Raw genomic sequence first — 17,051 nt, 5'->3', positions numbered from 1 at the left:
TCCATAGCTATTCCAATCCCTATGCTTTATCCCAGTTCTTGTCCCATACCTGTCCCGTTCCTTTATCCCAACTCCTGACCTTTATCCCGATCCCTGTCTCATTCCTTTATCCCAATCCCTGTCCTATACCTGTCACTATCGTATATCCTAATCCCTACCCCATATCTGTCCCGTTCCTTTATCCCAATCCTGTATCCCAATCTCTGTCCCGTTCCTTTACCCTGATCCTTCATCTCTATCCCTGTCCCGTTCCTTTATCCCGATCCCTTTCCTTTACTCCAATCCCTGTCCCGTTCCTTTATCCCAATCCCATACTTCTATCTCGATCCCGTTCCTTTATCCCGTTCCCAGTCCCGCACCTGCCGCGTTCCTTTATCACGATCCCTTTCCTTTACCCCAATCCCATTCCTTTATCCCATACCTTTATCCCGTTCCCTGTCCCGTACCTGTCCCGTTCCCCACGTGCTGCCCAGGCCGCGCTCCCACCCCCGCCGCGCACGCGCGCCGGCGCGCGGCACCATGGGCGCACCGCGTCGGCGCAGGAAGATGACGTCACTCCCACCCCGGCGTTGCCAGGTAACGGCGTGATGGCGATGGCGGCGCGGCAGCGAGCAGACCTCAGAGCGTGCGTGGGTGTCACCACAAAGTTTATTATATATACACGCGCTATACATCCAGGGGGCGCACGGCAGAGCGGGCCCTGCCCGCGCCCCCCGCCCTGAGGAGGCTCCACGAGCCGAGCCCAGGCCACTCCCTGGGGGACAAGCCGGTGGGTGACACGGTAATGTCAGTAAACACCGGTGATGTCAATGAACACCGCAGTGTCCCACAGGGAAGGCGGCCCTCAGCACACAGAAGGCACTTGGGTGATGCAGCACCTCGGCTCCTGACGCTACTTCAGCCAGCTCCAGTCAAAACTCTGCAAAAAAAAAAAACAAAAAAACCAAAAAAAAAATAAAAAAACAACTGAGGGCAGGGTCTGAGGGTCTGACTGCTGGATGTGTCTGGGTTGATGAAAAATCAGAAATTGCCCTTAGCAAGGATGCTCCAAGGAGTTCACACAGTGCAGCACAGCACAGGAGCCCTGTGGGTCCACTCCAGTTTGGGATTTCCCAAAGGATGAGTGCCTCCTCTCTCCTCTGAGCAAAGGCTGGGACAGCTGGGATTGTTCACCTGGAGAGGAGAAGCTTCAGGGTGACCTCACTGTGGCCTTGCAGGGCCTGAAGGGGCTACAGGAAAGATGGAAAGAGACTATTTCCATGGGCCTGGAGTGCCAGGACAAGGGGGAATGGCTTCCCACTGCCAGAGGGCAGGGCTAAGTGGGATTTTGGGAAGAAACATGAATGCATGCACACTGGCACAGGGTGCCCAGAGCAGCTGTGGCTGCCCCTGAATCCCTGGAAGTGCCCAAGGCCAGGCTGGATGGGGCTTGGAGCACCTTTTTCCTATTCAAGGAGTTCTCCACGTGCCCAGGGCACCCTTGGGTGTCCCCTGGCAGCCAGGTCCTGGCAGATGCACCATCACTTACCATCATGCTGTTCTGCTCCTGCCTCACCTCCTGCAGAATGCTGCTGAAGAGCTCCAGGTAATTCACATTCTCCCGGATCATGTCAGCAAAATTTTCCCTGCAGGAAGGAAAAAAAGCCCAAAGGTGATGGATTTCAAGCAGCACCAAAAGTAACATCCCCATCAAAAGGTGCTGCACTGAGGGGAGGAAAAACAAAAAAGAAAAACAAAAACAGCCCAAAAAAGTGATTTCTAATTTAATTTTATGGCAGTTTGTGCAATTAATTTTATGTAGTTTGTGCAGTGGTAGGTGACACAAAAACCTGCCTGGAGGTGGCAGGACAAAGGGGAATGGCTTCACACTGATAGAACATAATTAGAATTGTTAATGAAGCAAAGAGCAAAACCCCTCAGCTCCAGACAGCTCAGCATGGACTGAGGGAGAGGGGCCTTAAGAACCAGATCCAGCCCCAAGGAAGAACAACAGGACATGCAATAAATGGATGGCACAGTCCTTCAGCAGGGCATGCAGCACCTGGAACTGGCTCAGAAACAGAGAGCAGAGATCTCTGAACAGAGAGCTCACCAAATCCCTGATTCTTTAAGCATTAGTGGCACACCAGCTCCTGGAACTGCTCTGGGAAGAATAAAGCCCCTGAGACACTGAGCTCCCTGCAGCTCATACCTGTCACATTCACATTTTCTGAAAAATCCCTTGGCCCAGGATTTTTCTCCTGGGAAGCTGAGAAGCCTCAGAGAAAAGGAAAACAATTCTTATCTCATTTACTTCTCCTGTGTTTTGCTGCTTTGGAATGTGTTTGGAGATTGTTTACCCACAGGTGATTGTTCCATTGGTTTCTGCTGTGAGTTGTTTTGACTTATTGGCCAATCAGTGCCAAGCTGTGTTGGGACTCTAGCAAGAGCCATGAGTTTTCATTTTTATCTTTTTAGCCTTCTGTCTGTATCCTTCTTGTATTCATTAGTATAGTTTATTAGTATAGCATTCTTTAATATAGTATCATAAAATAATAAATGATCCTTCTGAGAACATGGAGTCAGATTCCTCATTCCTGCCTTCATTGGGACACCCCAAAAATACAACACATACCCATCTTCAGGAGCTGCCAGCGAGGACAGAGGGTGAGGAGCTGAGTGCCCTGAGGAGCTCTGGGGGTGCCATGTGGCCGCTGGAGTTGAGGCTGTCCCTTCCAGGCTAGAGCTGACCAGGGATCGAGAGGAGCTCTGAGTCTGCAAAAAGAAATTCAGGAGAATTTAGGCTCCAGTGATACCTAGGGAAGAGCTGGGATTGCACATGAGCACTGTTGGTAATGCAGACACAGCTGTGGGAACCAGGAGATGGCTTCAGGCACTGTAATTATGCAAAAAAAGCAGAGTACACTTTAAAACACTTTAACTAGGAAAGCACCTATTTAGCTTCTCCTTTTACCATCTCAGACTGCACTTCTCTGCAGGAAAAAAAAAATACACAACCATGGTGTGGCAGTTACCTCTTTTTACTTCCTGGCTCATGCACTGGAAGAAGTGCAAACAAATAACCCAACTGCTACTCACACAAGCAATTTTCAGCAAATGCCAGATCTCCCTTTGTCTCTTTCCCTGCATCTGCATCACTGAGTTGTCAGCTTCCTTGATGTTATTTAGAGCCACTTCAATCTCAGGGAGCAGGTCAATGATCTTCTGCTTGCAGCCCAAGAGCTTGCTGGAATAAAAACCAAACACAAAGTCACTTCCCAGCACATTCTGGCAAAACCAACAGCCCCACCTTCAAGGGATTCAAGAAAAATGGAAAATAGGGATACTTGAAAAATTAATGTACAAATCACCATGGGATCTTCTCAACTCTGTAACACTGCTACTTTTTTTCCTTTGATTTGAAGTGATTTTTTTTCCTTTGAATTTTGAAGGAATTTTTTAATTTTTTTTTTTTCCTTTGAAGATTTAAATTCCAATTTCCAGCTGAGGAAGCAGAATTTAAAATGAGGCAGAATTTGCCTCATTTTAAAGTGAACTCTTGGATGCTAACAGTCATGTTTTTAAAAATTAAGTGGAAATTCAACACAGAGGAGCAGAATTAATGCTATGAGAAATGTGAATGGAGCTTTTTGGGCTCTGACCTCCACGGTTTTCCCCATCCTTTCCTACTACAAAGCTCCAAGTTGGATTTGTTTGGGTTTTTTGTCTGCATAAAGTACCTGAGGTGGCCAAAGAGCTCCTTGAGGACTCGGTCCTGGCTCTGCACTGTCTGCACAATGATCTTCACCATGTCTGTGCTGTCACTGTAGGCATGATCTGGAAGGGCCAGCAACCACATTAGTAAACCCTCACAGCATTCCCTGGTTTCAGTTCAGAACAATTAACCATGGGGTAAAAGTGTGAAACAGTCTTGAAATCATCTTCTTCCATACCTGGAGGTCGTGCTTTTAATTGCTTGTACAGGTCTATGGCTCTCTGTTCCCTTTGAAAAGAAGAATATGATTCAGGCAGGTACCAGCAACAAGGTGACTCAAAAATAAAGCATTGCAGTGAAGGGATGCCTTTCTGAACTCAGACCCTGGACCTTCTCCTACAGCTGGGACTCAGCCATGGCCTCTGGACACAGGGATACTCTTTCTGAGATGGAATCCATCACTTTCTCCAAAGCTGCCTCTCTTTTTCTCCAATTATGCAATTTCTTCTCAGAAAACCACACCAAAGGGAGCTTACTTTCGGTTTCAAATCTTCCCATGGCTCAGCTGTGTTTTATTTCCCCTGCATCCTTCTTTATCTGATTTCATTTTTGAAACTCTGACTGCACAACTGCCTGAGAAATTCTTGCTCTGCTCCTGCTCTGCACTTTTTGCCTGAATTTCAGTGATATTCTGTAAATGGAAAGAGACAGCTGCATCACAAGCAAGACAACTGTGCTTCTCTTCTTCCCATTAAATAAACATTTCTTCTTTCAAGTATTTCAAAAACAGCCACACTGAAAACTTCCAGCCTTGAACAAAATCCCTCCTGTTCTAAATCCCAGTCTGTCAGAAACAAGGAGCAGTTTCCCAGCCCTGATCCTGGCCTGCAGTGGTGGAATTGCTTAAAAATAATGTTTAAGGAGGCACGATCCTGATTAGTTTGAGCTGCTGCTGCAGAAGGTGGCTTCTCCTCTGCACCACTTCCTCCCCTGTGCACCAGTTCTGCTGCAACTACACAGGATGAAAAGCAACTTTGCAAAGTGGGAGGGGGGAGAACATGCCAGGAGCAGGCACATTTTCTCCCTGAACAGTTAGAGCTGAAGAGCTCTTATTAACAGATTTAATGGCTGTTCAACCCCTTTCTTTTAGAATTGCCACTTGTGCTCTCAGCAGCAGCCCAGTAACTGCTTCCTATGTCTTCTCAAGATCAGAAATACTGTTTAATAGCTCTTTCATATTTTAATACTTTCAAAAAAACCCCAAAAACTTTCCAAATATCCAAGTACCCATGAGACATTTACCCTTGATCTGAAAATACTGAAGGTATTTAACAGGGTTTAACAATGATCATGTTTTCCTCACTCAACAGTAAGAGAGTCACTCCTCTCCAACACAAAAGGAAATCCCCAGCTGAGACCAAGATTTATCTTAGTCCTGGCCCTTGGAAGATGAGGTTTCATAGTTCAGTGACAGGGAAGTGGTGGGATCTTTCCTTTCACAAGCAAAATTATGTCAAATCAACCATATACTACTCTGTACTTGTGGTCAGCACCTCAAAATCGCTGAGGCAGCCAGCTACAAAGAGGAAAAAGCCCCTGAGACACAGAAACACACCAGACCCAATTATATAGAGTGCAAGTGAGCAGCCCAGGGCTTACAGGCTCTCCATGACCTCTCCCTGGCGCCGGGCGTACGGGCTCTTCTGCAGCTCCACGATCTCCGTGTGCAGAGCCATGATCTGCTCATCCAGGTAGCCAATATCTTCAGCCTGAGGGGAAATGTGGGCACACATCAGACTCAAGGAGAGCTATCAAGGAGATAAAGACCCCCAGAACACTTGTTTATAATGGGCTGCCTGCCTGCAGAGTTTGGGAGACAAAAAAGCTCTTTGGCACAGCCCTGCTACAATAATTGAGGTTTCTGTTCTCAGTGCACAACCAAACCTCTGACCACCACCACTGGCTGAGAAAAATCAGTTTCTTCCTAAATCATCTCTCTGTGTCTCTGGATTGCCTCCTAGACAGACTGATATATCCCTGCCTATAAACTTTTTCCATTCCTGATAAAGGGGCAGGGCAGGTGGAAAAACAGAACATAATTCTGATGGTCTGCCAAGTATTTGGGTGAGGTTCCTGCTTGTCTGGAAAAAGACAAAGACAATTCAATTCAATTACTCTGCTAGAGCAGCCACCTTTTTACCCATTCTTTAGATAATAAAAAAGAGATGACTCTCATTTAAAACTGATTTGCAGCATGCCAGTGATTCATGTCTGTACTCCTCCTGCAATTTTGAAATTGCTGCACAGCAAGTGATTGGTTTTCAGCTTCAGCAATGGGAATTTCTGTGTGCAGCAAATCCAGCCAAGAAGACTCCTGATCCATAGCAACACCATTTCTTTTGGGCAACAAGTAACATGTCTCTGCATTCCACTTTCCTTTTTAGAGAGCTGAGTCTGGTGACTTTTGGTTTTTTTGTTCAAATTCATTCAAACAACTTGGTGAGAGGACACTGTGTCTTTTTTAAGGCACCTGCAATGGTATTCCCATTCCCACAGCAGGAAGGATGTGGCACATATGACACATTAAATTCCTGTCACAATCTCCTTCACACAGAGATAATGCAGATTCTTCAACATCCCCTACCTGTGCACACTGAGAGGCTTTCTCTTCCATTTCCTTCCAGGCTTTGAGCATCTTCTCTGAAGCTTAAGAAAAAAAGAGGTGTTAATTTATAAAAAGACATTAAGACACAAAAATAAAGCAAGACCTGGACTTTACCTCTATTGGTGTAATTTGAACACAAGGAACATGATGCTGAATCTCCCAGCAGGAGCCATGACACAGAGATCACAGAGACAGTAAAGCTGCAACTCTGTGCTCAACTTTAACTCACACACAAACCCTTGGGTAGGGTTGCACTGCTTGCAATCACTGGCCTAAAACAACTCTGATCTTCAAACTCCACCATTAAGCTCAACAACTGCCACTTTTGATTGAACACAGACTGTCCAAACCCAGCTCACATTGTCTTTCCATTTTCCATCATCCTCCTTCAGCCCAGTCATTATTTTTGACTCAGGCTGCATTTTTTAGCCATATATATTCAAACTACAAGTAAATCTTGCTATTCTCTCCTCAACACTATTTGTTTCTGGGACATGAAACTGTAGCTAGTGCTCTTTAAACCCATCTCTCATCCTGACAAATGGCTTCTACTGATAACAAGCACAGCAGCTTGGTAGCACTGTCAGCAAGTGCAGCAGCTCTTGCCTAGTCAAAACTCCTAAAGTATCAGACTCTGAATTAATAAATAGCAAATATTTACATCACCAGTACTATTAATGCTCCTCGTTTTCTATTCTCAGTGGAGAACAGCTGATCACCTGTCTCATTACCACTGAAGGTCTCCAAAAGCATTCTGATTTTTATCTTCCTGCCAAACTCTTCTCCTGCATCTCCCCTGGCTAAAATGCACCCATAAAGATGCTGAGCTCCTTTACAGGATCACAGGAGACACCCAGACAAGTATTCCCCACTACCTACATATGCCATAAGCCATCTGGTCACTGTATCTCTCCAGGTCGAGGCGAATGCTCTGGTGGAAGAATTCCAGCTTTGCTTTCAGCTGCTGGGAGGCTGACACCATGTTGTTCTTCATTTTGATCAGGTTGGCGTTGTACCGAAGGAGGCTGAGCCTAACAGATGGAACAAGGACAGCACACATTAACTGGAAAGCCCACCTGGACTTCAAAAAGAGGAAATTCTGTTACTCTCAGGGGGACTGAGCACTGGCACCAGCTGCCCAGAGAGGTTGTGGAGTCTCCAACCTCAGAAATACTTGAGAGCTGTCTGCATGTGGTCCTTTTTGAGCATGGATTAGGCTGGAGGACTTCCAGAGGTCCCCATCTGTCAGATTATGCTCTCTTCTGCCCCAGAGATGGGACAACTAAGAGGTGTTTTAAAAACTTTTACTCCATTTTCAGTTTAATGTGAAGGGTGAGACAGTACAGATGTTATAATTCACACCACCATAACCAGAAGCTGACTATTTTCTAATTACATTATAAGTGTTTCTTGGCCTATCAGCTTTTGCTGTAAATACCTTAAAGTCAATCATCTAAAACTGCCCCTCATGACTTCTACTACAATGCATCTTTCATAGCTCTATTTCTCCAAAGTATCCAGTTTTTTTTACAAGGCCATCCTTTGAAACTTGTTTCTGGTTCCATTTCTCTCTCAACAATGTCTGTCCTATTCCATGGCATTTCTAAGTCAACATTTCTTATCTCAAAGTTTGCACACAGATACATACTATGTGAGCCTTCTGTTAAGCTTTGAAAATTTTCCACAAATCCATTTCCCACACCCATCAACCTCAGCCATGCTGTGAGACTCTGAGCATATTCAAGTGCTTTTTTGATCAATGTCAGGCATTACCCTGCACAATTCCTGGAGTGGAATAAGCTCCCAGCCCAAATATGTTTTATAATGTAAAGGCACAGAACAGCAGAGGGCTGTAAAACTTCAGGGAACCAAAACTCCCCGAGATGGATGATTCCAGGCAAACAGACCCTGTGCTGGCATAGCACTGCTCCCTCTGAGTGGGTGACAACTCACATGGCAGCTCTCTGTCCCTGGAAGAGCCTGCTGTAATCCTCTTTCAGCCCAATGACGTAGTGAACCGCTTCCGCCCACACCTTGCGCAGCTGCGGGATCGGCAGCTGGATTTTGCTGTCCTGCACTGAACACAGGAGAAACACAGTGCAGTGACAACATTCCTAATTCCTGCTTCACATGCCTAGAAAGCCAGGGAAATTCTGCTCAATTTCTAGGAGATGCTGCTGAAGCATGTATGAGCTTTCCATGTCAAAGCTCCCCAGGTATGTGACAACCTGTGACTGAGAAGGTAAAACCCTGTGGGGGGTTTTGGCCAAAAAACTCTAAAGCCCAAGGTAGCAAATTTAGTTGCTCCATTTAAACAATTGATACTGGTCACTGTCCTGATCTGTTTCATCTGAAAATGTCTTCAAACCTTTTGTAGGTTCCCTCTCAGATTTCCTGATGTAGATGTTTAAGGGGAAAAGATGCAGGTGTGTTCCCCTGCAGAGATGGGAGCTGTCAGTACACTGGGGTATCAATAAACATGGTATAAAAAGCATTTCCTCCAAGAGATTCAGTACAATGGTGTCATGCTATGAGATTCACCACAACAAAACAGCCCAGAACACAGAAAAACCTGAGTGACACTAGAAGATGAGGAAAACCAGTGGAGACTGGCCAAAGAAAATTAAGTTACTGAACTGTCACAAGACATTTTCTTTACATGCAGTATCCCCGCAGACATCTCCTGTTCCCTGACACTACTTTTCTTTCATAGAGGTACACAGGGTCATTTATACAGATACAGATTTAAAATAAATAAACTTTCAGAGAGATCTATTGGGTTGTGCAGTGACTGCTGTAATCTCAGGAGACAAGCAGCAAGCAGATAAGCAGCTTCCATACACAGCCTAAAAGCCCCAAACTGGTGATGCCAGGGCTCTGTCATCAGGACAAGGTGTTAGGCTGCTTCTCTTTGAATCAGACAGAGCCCTTCAAGACAACACAGAGGGGTTTATAAAGCAGATTTCATTTCTTCTTGCATGAGGACAGCACTTCTCCAGCACACTCACCAATGTAGTTGACACAGTCAGACAGACTGCGAGAAGCAAAGGGGCCATCATAGACAGTTTTGCTTTTATCAAACAAGTAGACCATGTAGCTGTCCCAGCCTCTCTGGGAAGAAAAGAAAAGAGAATATAAGCAAGGGAAACCCCAAGCAGTTTCTACTAACCCAGTACATCATGAACTAATTGTTGTGGGTACACTCTCTTACCAAGTGCCTTTAAAAACTTCCTTTGATAGATTCTACAGGAAAACAGAACTCTTTGCTAGCAATTAATTAAATATTTAGGCAGAGTACAATGACAGAAACCTGCTTATATTGGGTAATGCAAGATCTTTCCAGTTATTACATATACAGAGCAAACTGTCTCCTATGAGAGAAGATTTAGGCCATTTATCTTCCCTAAGATTTTAAATTCTCTGAGAACATGGAAGATATGAACAGATTCCTCCTTACCACGCCATCAATAACACACTGGGAAGCAGGTTTCCGAGGGTCCAGGCAAATCCCTGTTTCCAACAGCAGCTCCTGATTTCCTGTGCTTATTCCAGTCTCAAACTCAATACGATTCTGAAGGGAATGAAGGCTTTCCTCAGGATGCAAAAGGAAGGAGACAATCTTGGCAGAGGTCATGTTTAGGATGTGAACTATCTGTAAAAAGAGGACAAGTAGTTACAAATCCTTGGATATCAAAGACAAAGGCACACAAGCCTGGGATGGAGCACAGAGCAGAATGAGAGCATAATTTGGTTTTATTAACCACAACAATCAGGAGTAAAGCCCCACATGAAAAACTCAAATCCTGGGCCTGTAACTTTTAATGCCAGAGAAAATGAAGATCCAACACATTAAGACCCTTCACAAACCCTGCTGCAGCTTAATTACATCAAAAGAACTGAGACAAAATTATCCTTCTCTTTCTACACAGGCTTGCCTTGGCTAGTCTGACTCCAGTAAAGCTCAAGTAATTATTTGAAGAGGAAAAATCTGTTTTACTAAACTGCACCTCTGTTCTACTACAGGCATTATTACTATAGCATATGAATACACCCAGAGGTCACGGCATCAACAGTGAAGTCTAGGAAAACTGTTATTAGCAAATATTAAACCTTATTTGATCCTGGTGAGCCCTTTCCAAGATAACAAACAGTAATACAGGGTCATCCTTCTACTCCATATGTAAAGCTAGAGATTAATATTGCAGGAGATGTTTTGTCTTCCACTAAGTACTGGGCACGCTGAGCATGCACTCACTTGCTGATATCAGGAAGAAAAATTCCTCCTGAGCCAGGAATTGTTCTTGTTCTTCTTCTTGGAAGCCGGATGATGCCAGGATTACAGCTTTGCTCCACTGAACACTCTCTGTCCTCTGGGATGCTTTCAGAAGGCCTTTACAGCCAGTAAGAGCCCCCACTCACCTTCAGATTCAGTATGTGATCCATGATCAGGAAACACCTCGGACGACTGGTCTCAGGATCTGAGCCTCCACCCCTCTGCTGTGGATCCCAGTTCAGCATCAGCTGCAACCAGTTTTCCATGGGTTCTACAATCAAACTAAAGCAGAAGGGCTGTAAGAAAGGGGAGTCCTTCAGCAGGCTGAAGCAGCCCAGCTTCCTGGGCCTCTCCTTGTGTGCTTTATTCAACAGGTCTGACCATCTTTGCAGCCAACCAGAGAGCCCAAAGTACCCAAAAAAGAGCTACAGGCTATGCCTTAACAGCAAACAGCTGCTTGCCAGGAGCTTGAAACACCCTGGAGAGAGGAGGAGGAGCTCTCAAGCTTGGATAAAGGAGGAAGAGCCCTCATTTAGAAGGCCAGAAGTGTCCCCCCCAGCTGTGATGAGGACACACATACCTGCAGAGGCTGTGAGGCTGCGGCAGGTGGGTGCTGAAGCGAACCTCCCCGTTCATCTCCTCGGAGGCAAAGATGTGCTTTGGGTCCTTTTTCTTGATCTTTTCATGCCTGGGAAATAAAATCCTTTGTGTATATGCTGAGGAGTGTTAGTTTTGTAAAGGAGCAACTGAAGACAGCAAAAAGGGGCCAGTGTCCAGCAGGTTTAGAAAACAAACTCATCTTTCAGGACAAAGATGCCATTTTCAAACAACCCAGAACATCCCGAAGTGAAAGAGAGGAGCCCTTCCAATAAACTCTGCCTCTGGAAAGATTTACCTCTTCTCTTGTTCTAACAGAAACCCAAATTTGTTATTTTTTCTGTATCAGAACCACTCTTTTAAAAACCAAGCAAACAAACACTCCAGGCACAGCAAGACAAGCAGAAACCTCCATATGCAGGTCAAAGTCTTTCAGCACAGATTTAAGTATTAGCACTTCCAAGCACCTCTTCCAGAATAAGTGTCTTACCAGGCAAATGGCTGCAGATTATGTAAGAAAGGTCTAAATCCTGCAATGCATTCAAACACCATTGTCCCAAAGCTCCAGTAATCAACAGTAACTGAGTAGGATTTGTTCTCAAAGAGTTCTGGAGCCTAAAAACGATCATAAGAAGACACTTTGACTGTGGTGTTTCCTTGCATTTCTGCAGAGACAAAGCTGCATCCAAGTGTGGCTCCCTGAGAGGGGACACCCTTGGGACAGGTGCCCAGGATCTCCATTTTTGGAGGTTTCAGCCCTTGGCAGTGCCAAGACACAGCTGCCCTTCCTCAGTGCTGGTGACACTAAAAAAAGTCTTACCAAATATTGCAATGTTCCAACAAATGAAGTGCATAAACTTCCTTGATCCAGATCCTTTGCATATCCCAGGTCTATTATTTTGTGAACAATCTGCAAACAGTTTAAACAGTTCATCAGAAGAGCAAATGCTGAGGGAAAAAAAAACACCAAACAACCCAAAATCTGCTCAGTAACAGCCACAGAATACTCTCAAGAGGAAAGCCAGAGTGGAATTTCTGGAGAAAGTCCATGGCAAAGCTTCAGTAACAGTGTTAAAGCTTTTAGTAAATGCACAGTTCAGTCTTCAGTCCAGTCCAATGTGACAGCTTCCAGAAATGACAATGGAAACACACTGATCACCTGACTTACCTTCCCACCTTCATCCTGAAGAACAATATTTTCAGGCTTTAAATCTCTGTGTATAATTCTGTTCTCATGCAAATATTGGATACCAGAGCCTGGAAGACACATGTTTGATTTAACAGAAAATAAAATCCACACTGATTAAATCTAAATCTGATAAAAACCTAATACTGGGGGGCAAATTCCCAGCCTTCCATGATTTACCACCACTCATTTCTACATTTAACAGCTTCCAAACTTGTGCTTCTTCTCCACTGCATTGTCACATCTTTGCAAAAACATGCCAAAGACACTCAACTTATTATAAAAAAAAAAAAAAAAAAACAAGAAATATTCTGGAAGGGGAACAAGGATAAAGCAAGCAGAGTTGCTTTTTATTTCAGGAATTCAGCTGAAAGCCCTCTTGAGCACTGAAAGTCCAGGAAAATACCCTGAAATACTTTCTCATGCCAAAACTAGCTCTTCCTACAAGCAGTAACAGGTTATCTCTAGGAGAATTAAGAAAACAAGGAGCTTTCCTGTAAAACCTTTTTCCTAGAGAAACCCAGACATTGCCCTTTAGCAGACAGCTGTTCCTTCCCATGATGTCCAAAAAACCAGGTACTTTCCAAGGGCCTGATTTTTTTAACACCCTGTTCATTTTAGTTCCCTTTTCATGGTGAGCTGAAAAGGGAAAATGCCATTACACTTTAAAAACCAACCAACCAACTAACCAAACAAAAAAAAAAAAAAAAAAAAAACCCAAACAAAAGGAAAGAATTAACTACATACCAATGTCACTAAGCAGAGAAAGGATTTGACTTTCCTTCAGCCCACAGCAATTTTCTGGTTTGTTTAGCAACTAGAAAAGAGCAAAAGATGTTCAGACCCACACTTGCAACAGTTAGGAGCCAAAAACCAACATTTTCCATCCCCTGTTGAAACTACCCAGCTAATAGCACAGCTCAAGGACACTCCAGCTGAATGGGGCAGCTGATTTTGTGCAATAAAATCATGGCCAAGAAGAAAACAACTCAAACAAAATGAAAATTCAGAAGGAAAAGGGGAGGAGACAAAAACAGGGCTGCAGGCAAGGGAGGCACTGTCTTAATGAGCTGTCATGACTTTTAGAGATGACTGAAGTGCTTTAGCCCTTACGATGGATTCACAAGGAGAAATTAATAATGAAATTAAACACAAATGATGCCAAACAAGAGAAAGATTTAAAAAACACAATCAGAAATAAAAAGTCATGGTTTTTTTTAAAGCAGTACAGAACATCAGATGGTTAATGAAGCGTGTTGCTTCCTAAATTGTTTCAGCATCTATGCCACACCTAAGGATTAATCAGAAATGAAGTGACTAAATGCTGCATTGCAAGTAGAGCTAACTTCTCAGCCAGGGTCTCTAATCTACCTTCAGGGAGTCTCCAAACTTTTACTGCAATAACACAACACCAGATGTCTCTGGGACTGTGGCCAGGTGCCTGTGTCTGCAACCCCCAAAAGCTCTTTCTTATGTGCCCCTTCTTTTAATGTGGCTTCAACCTTAAAAGTGTCTCTTGGACTGGTTCTAACAACTCAAAACCATATAATGAGAGGGGATTACTGCATTCACCAGCTGCTCATGTTCCCCAGGGCTATTTAACACCAGTAACAAAAACTACAGAAAAATGAGTTTCTTGATCACACACATGAGGTGATTTCTAAGCAAACCCTGACAGGGATTTGCTACTTCACCCCTCTAGAAATTGTTGCTTCCTGAATCCAGCTGTAATGGAAAGGAAGCACAAACTCTACCAGGTCACCAAGCCACTGCCTGGGGAACTATTGAAAGGCTCCTTTATTTCTGGATGCTGCCAGTGAGCAGATTGGCAGTTCCCAGCTCAGCAGGAACAGCAAAGCTTCAGAATCCCTGGAGGCCCCAGTCCAGCAGACATAGGCTCATTCCCTGTGCTGAGAGGAAGGTAACACCAGATACACATGAACCCAAACCAGTCAGACTCTGAACAGATGGAGACACAACAGCAAAGCCAAACCTGCTGGGTGTCAGCAGCTGCACTAATGCTAAAGCAGCTCCACAAAAGGACACCAGGATAAAAGAGTATCTGCCCTTGGCTTGCCCTCTGGTTTCAAAAACACAAGCCTTGTTCCCCACACGTGGTTTTTTTTCCCACTCTACATTAACTTCCTCACACCTGTACCTGATGCCTCAGGTTTTAGCTTTTATAGATTTCAGATTCTGTGCTACTTTAGTAATTCTGAGTTTCACATTAAGGGATGGTGAGCTCTCTGCACAGAGCAGGGAGACAAAACAATTCCTGCTCTAGCTGGGGACCAAGGAGAACTGATCCAAATCTCAGGCCCAAGAGCACAAGCAACGTGGGCTGAGGAGAGAAAAACAAGGATGGAACTGCATGGGCTGGAGCTGGAATTGGACTATGAACTCCACAACTTATAAACGTGAGAGACCCTGTGACCAGGCATCCATTTTGTGCCCATTTTGGTTCACCTTGGGTGCAGCCCTGGCTGGGCTCTTGTGCTGCCCAAGGTGGATCCATAGAGGAGATCCTTTTAGTAAATCCCTGCTTTAGCTCTGTCTGGCCTCTGCTCTAGGTCAGCCTTCTCAAGGCATCATACCCAAAAAGAGAAGGTCCCCAGAGCAGCCCTGGTGAGAGGAGCAGCACTGACAGGCCCAGTTTGGGTTATCTGGTTGTTCTTGGAAGCAAAGCAGGCGTTACCTTGCGGAGGTCCCCCCCTGAGCAGTACTCCATGGCCAGGAGAGGAACGTCGTTAACCAGGAAGTTCATCTCCTCAGGAACTTCACAGGCTCTCACCACGTTGGGATGGTTCAGCCTAAGCACACAGAGAGCTGCATGAAAACTCTCTTGGGAGAATGAGACAACAGCAACCACATCTGATGTTCCAGGGACAGCTTCTGGAATCCAGGAATCCTTGCTCACTCATCAGCTGGTACTTACCAGTACCCAAATGCACAAAATCCACACCTTGGGAATACACAAACCAGTGATGAGCAGAAATGATGTCTCAAAGCCAAGGTACAGGACTTGGATTCTGGGGATCCAGACTCAAGTTGTGAATTCTTGCACAGTCCTGGCAGTGTCTGTGTGTGTGCATGTGTATGGAGGAAGAGACTCCCCCTGGCCCAAGGGTTTCACAACAACCCCCTAACACCTGTGTAACTGCACCAGGCAGGTGAAAGCCACATTCACAGGGAAAAATTAACTTCTGCAGCTGAATTCAAACAGCTGCCTCCTGACTGTCTCTAATACATGCCACTCTGGGGAATAAGTGACATATCCAGAAGGAAATGAAAGCAAATTATTTCTCTCTACATTTTCCAAAGCCTCTGGACACCAATGTAAGAGCAGCTCATAACTCAGTCGTTGTTTTCAGGAACCAAATCAGACAGCACCAAGCCTTGATTTACAAATTCATGTTCCCTGCAAGTGGTGTCCCCCCATGCCATGGCACACAGTGAGCAGGTGAGGGTAACAAAGCAACAGCAGGAGGTCAGAAAAGCCCTGAACACCAGAATCACTGCAGTCCTCAGGGAGGACAACTGAGAGCATCCCTGCTCCCACCAGTGGGACAGAGGATTTCCTTCTCCAGGATCTCTCTCTTTCTCTCTTGGAAGCAGTTTGGTGAGACCCAAACACCCAGAGGCAGCCCCCCCATCCATGAGACCAAAACTGTCCAGCCCTGTTTCACCTGCTGGAGAGGGAGGGTGGGCAGCACATAGCATGGACTTTCTCATGAGGAAGTGTAAGGAGAATTTATTCTTTACATTCGGCAGCGTAACAGAAAAAAAGCAATTCCAGGATCCCCTGGTTGCTAAATCAAAAACAAAAGTACCGCAGGGTATGGGAACACGTGGGTGTTCCCAAATCACAACATCAAAACTCAACCCACAGGGTGGCGAGATTGGAGGAATTTTGGATGAGTGAACAGCCCAGGCAGCACAACAGAGCAGGGGGTTTGGGGGTCGCCAGCTCCCAGGCCAAGGCAGGAGCTGGGGCATGGGATGAAATAAACCAGCACAGGCATGCCGGGCGACAAGGGGGCTGAGCCCCGGCTGTCCCCATTCCCAGGCTGACACCAGCTGTCCCCACAGCACGGTCCCACCTCCCCAGCTGGTCCGGGGCTGACTCCCCGCACTCCCCTCTCCCGGCCAGTCCACGGACTGACCCCGGCCGTCCCCTGTCCCTGTCTGTCCGGTGCCGCCGTGCCGGGCCGCGCCGAGCCGAGCCGTGCCGGCCGGCCGCACTCACTTCTTCATGATGTCGATCTCGTGACACCAGCGGTCCTTGTTCTTGACGCTGAGCTCCAGCCGGCACGACTTGATGGCCACGCGGTCGCCCGAGTCCTGCGGGACACAGCGCCGTCAGCCGCCCCGGCCCGGCCGTGCCCTCCCCGCCGCCCAGCCCGGCCCCACCTGGTGCTGGTACAGGCACACGTTGCCGAAGCCGCCGGTGCCCAGGCGGTCGCGCATCTCCCAGGGCCCGCAGCCGCCGGCCGGGTGCCCGCGCAGCGCTGCCCCGGCGGGGGCCCGTTCGCCGGCGGCGGGCGCGGGTGGGCCGGCCCGCTCCATGGCTCGGCCGCTCGCTCCGGCACTCCGCCTTTATTGCCGCGTCACCGCCCGGCGCCGCCCGCGCCCGCCC

General features: G+C 46.2%; 1 protein-coding gene across 2 annotated transcripts; it reads right to left on the bottom strand.

The window, feature by feature from the left end:
• Positions 1-630: 630 nt before the first annotated feature.
• On the bottom strand, positions 631-16,981 carry CHUK (component of inhibitor of nuclear factor kappa B kinase complex). Of its 2 annotated transcripts, none has more exons than XM_018911131.3 (21): positions 16,826-16,981; positions 16,662-16,756; positions 15,111-15,225; positions 13,163-13,232; positions 12,398-12,486; positions 12,050-12,139; positions 11,720-11,844; positions 11,213-11,320; positions 10,779-10,914; positions 9,817-10,011; positions 9,368-9,470; positions 8,313-8,436; positions 7,239-7,390; positions 6,339-6,400; positions 5,354-5,463; positions 3,933-3,982; positions 3,720-3,816; positions 3,079-3,226; positions 2,615-2,754; positions 1,529-1,625; positions 631-919 (listed from the first exon to the last, which is right to left on the bottom strand). In XM_018911131.3, the coding sequence occupies exons 1-21, from the start codon at positions 16,979-16,981 to the stop codon at positions 893-895; spliced, it is 2,289 nt and encodes a 762-aa protein (XP_018766676.2). In that variant the 3' UTR covers positions 631-892. The 2 variants fall into 2 exon arrangements, with proteins under 2 accessions (XP_018766676.2, XP_030096871.1); XM_030241011.2 differs by lacking the exon at positions 631-919 and adding an exon at positions 933-1,173.
• Positions 16,982-17,051: the final 70 nt, after the last annotated feature.

Source organism: Serinus canaria, chromosome 6 (assembly GCF_022539315.1).
Source record: "Serinus canaria isolate serCan28SL12 chromosome 6, serCan2020, whole genome shotgun sequence".
In the NCBI taxonomy this organism is placed as follows: Eukaryota; Metazoa; Chordata; class Aves; order Passeriformes; family Fringillidae; genus Serinus; species Serinus canaria.
This window is presented reverse-complemented; position numbering and strand designations above follow the sequence as displayed.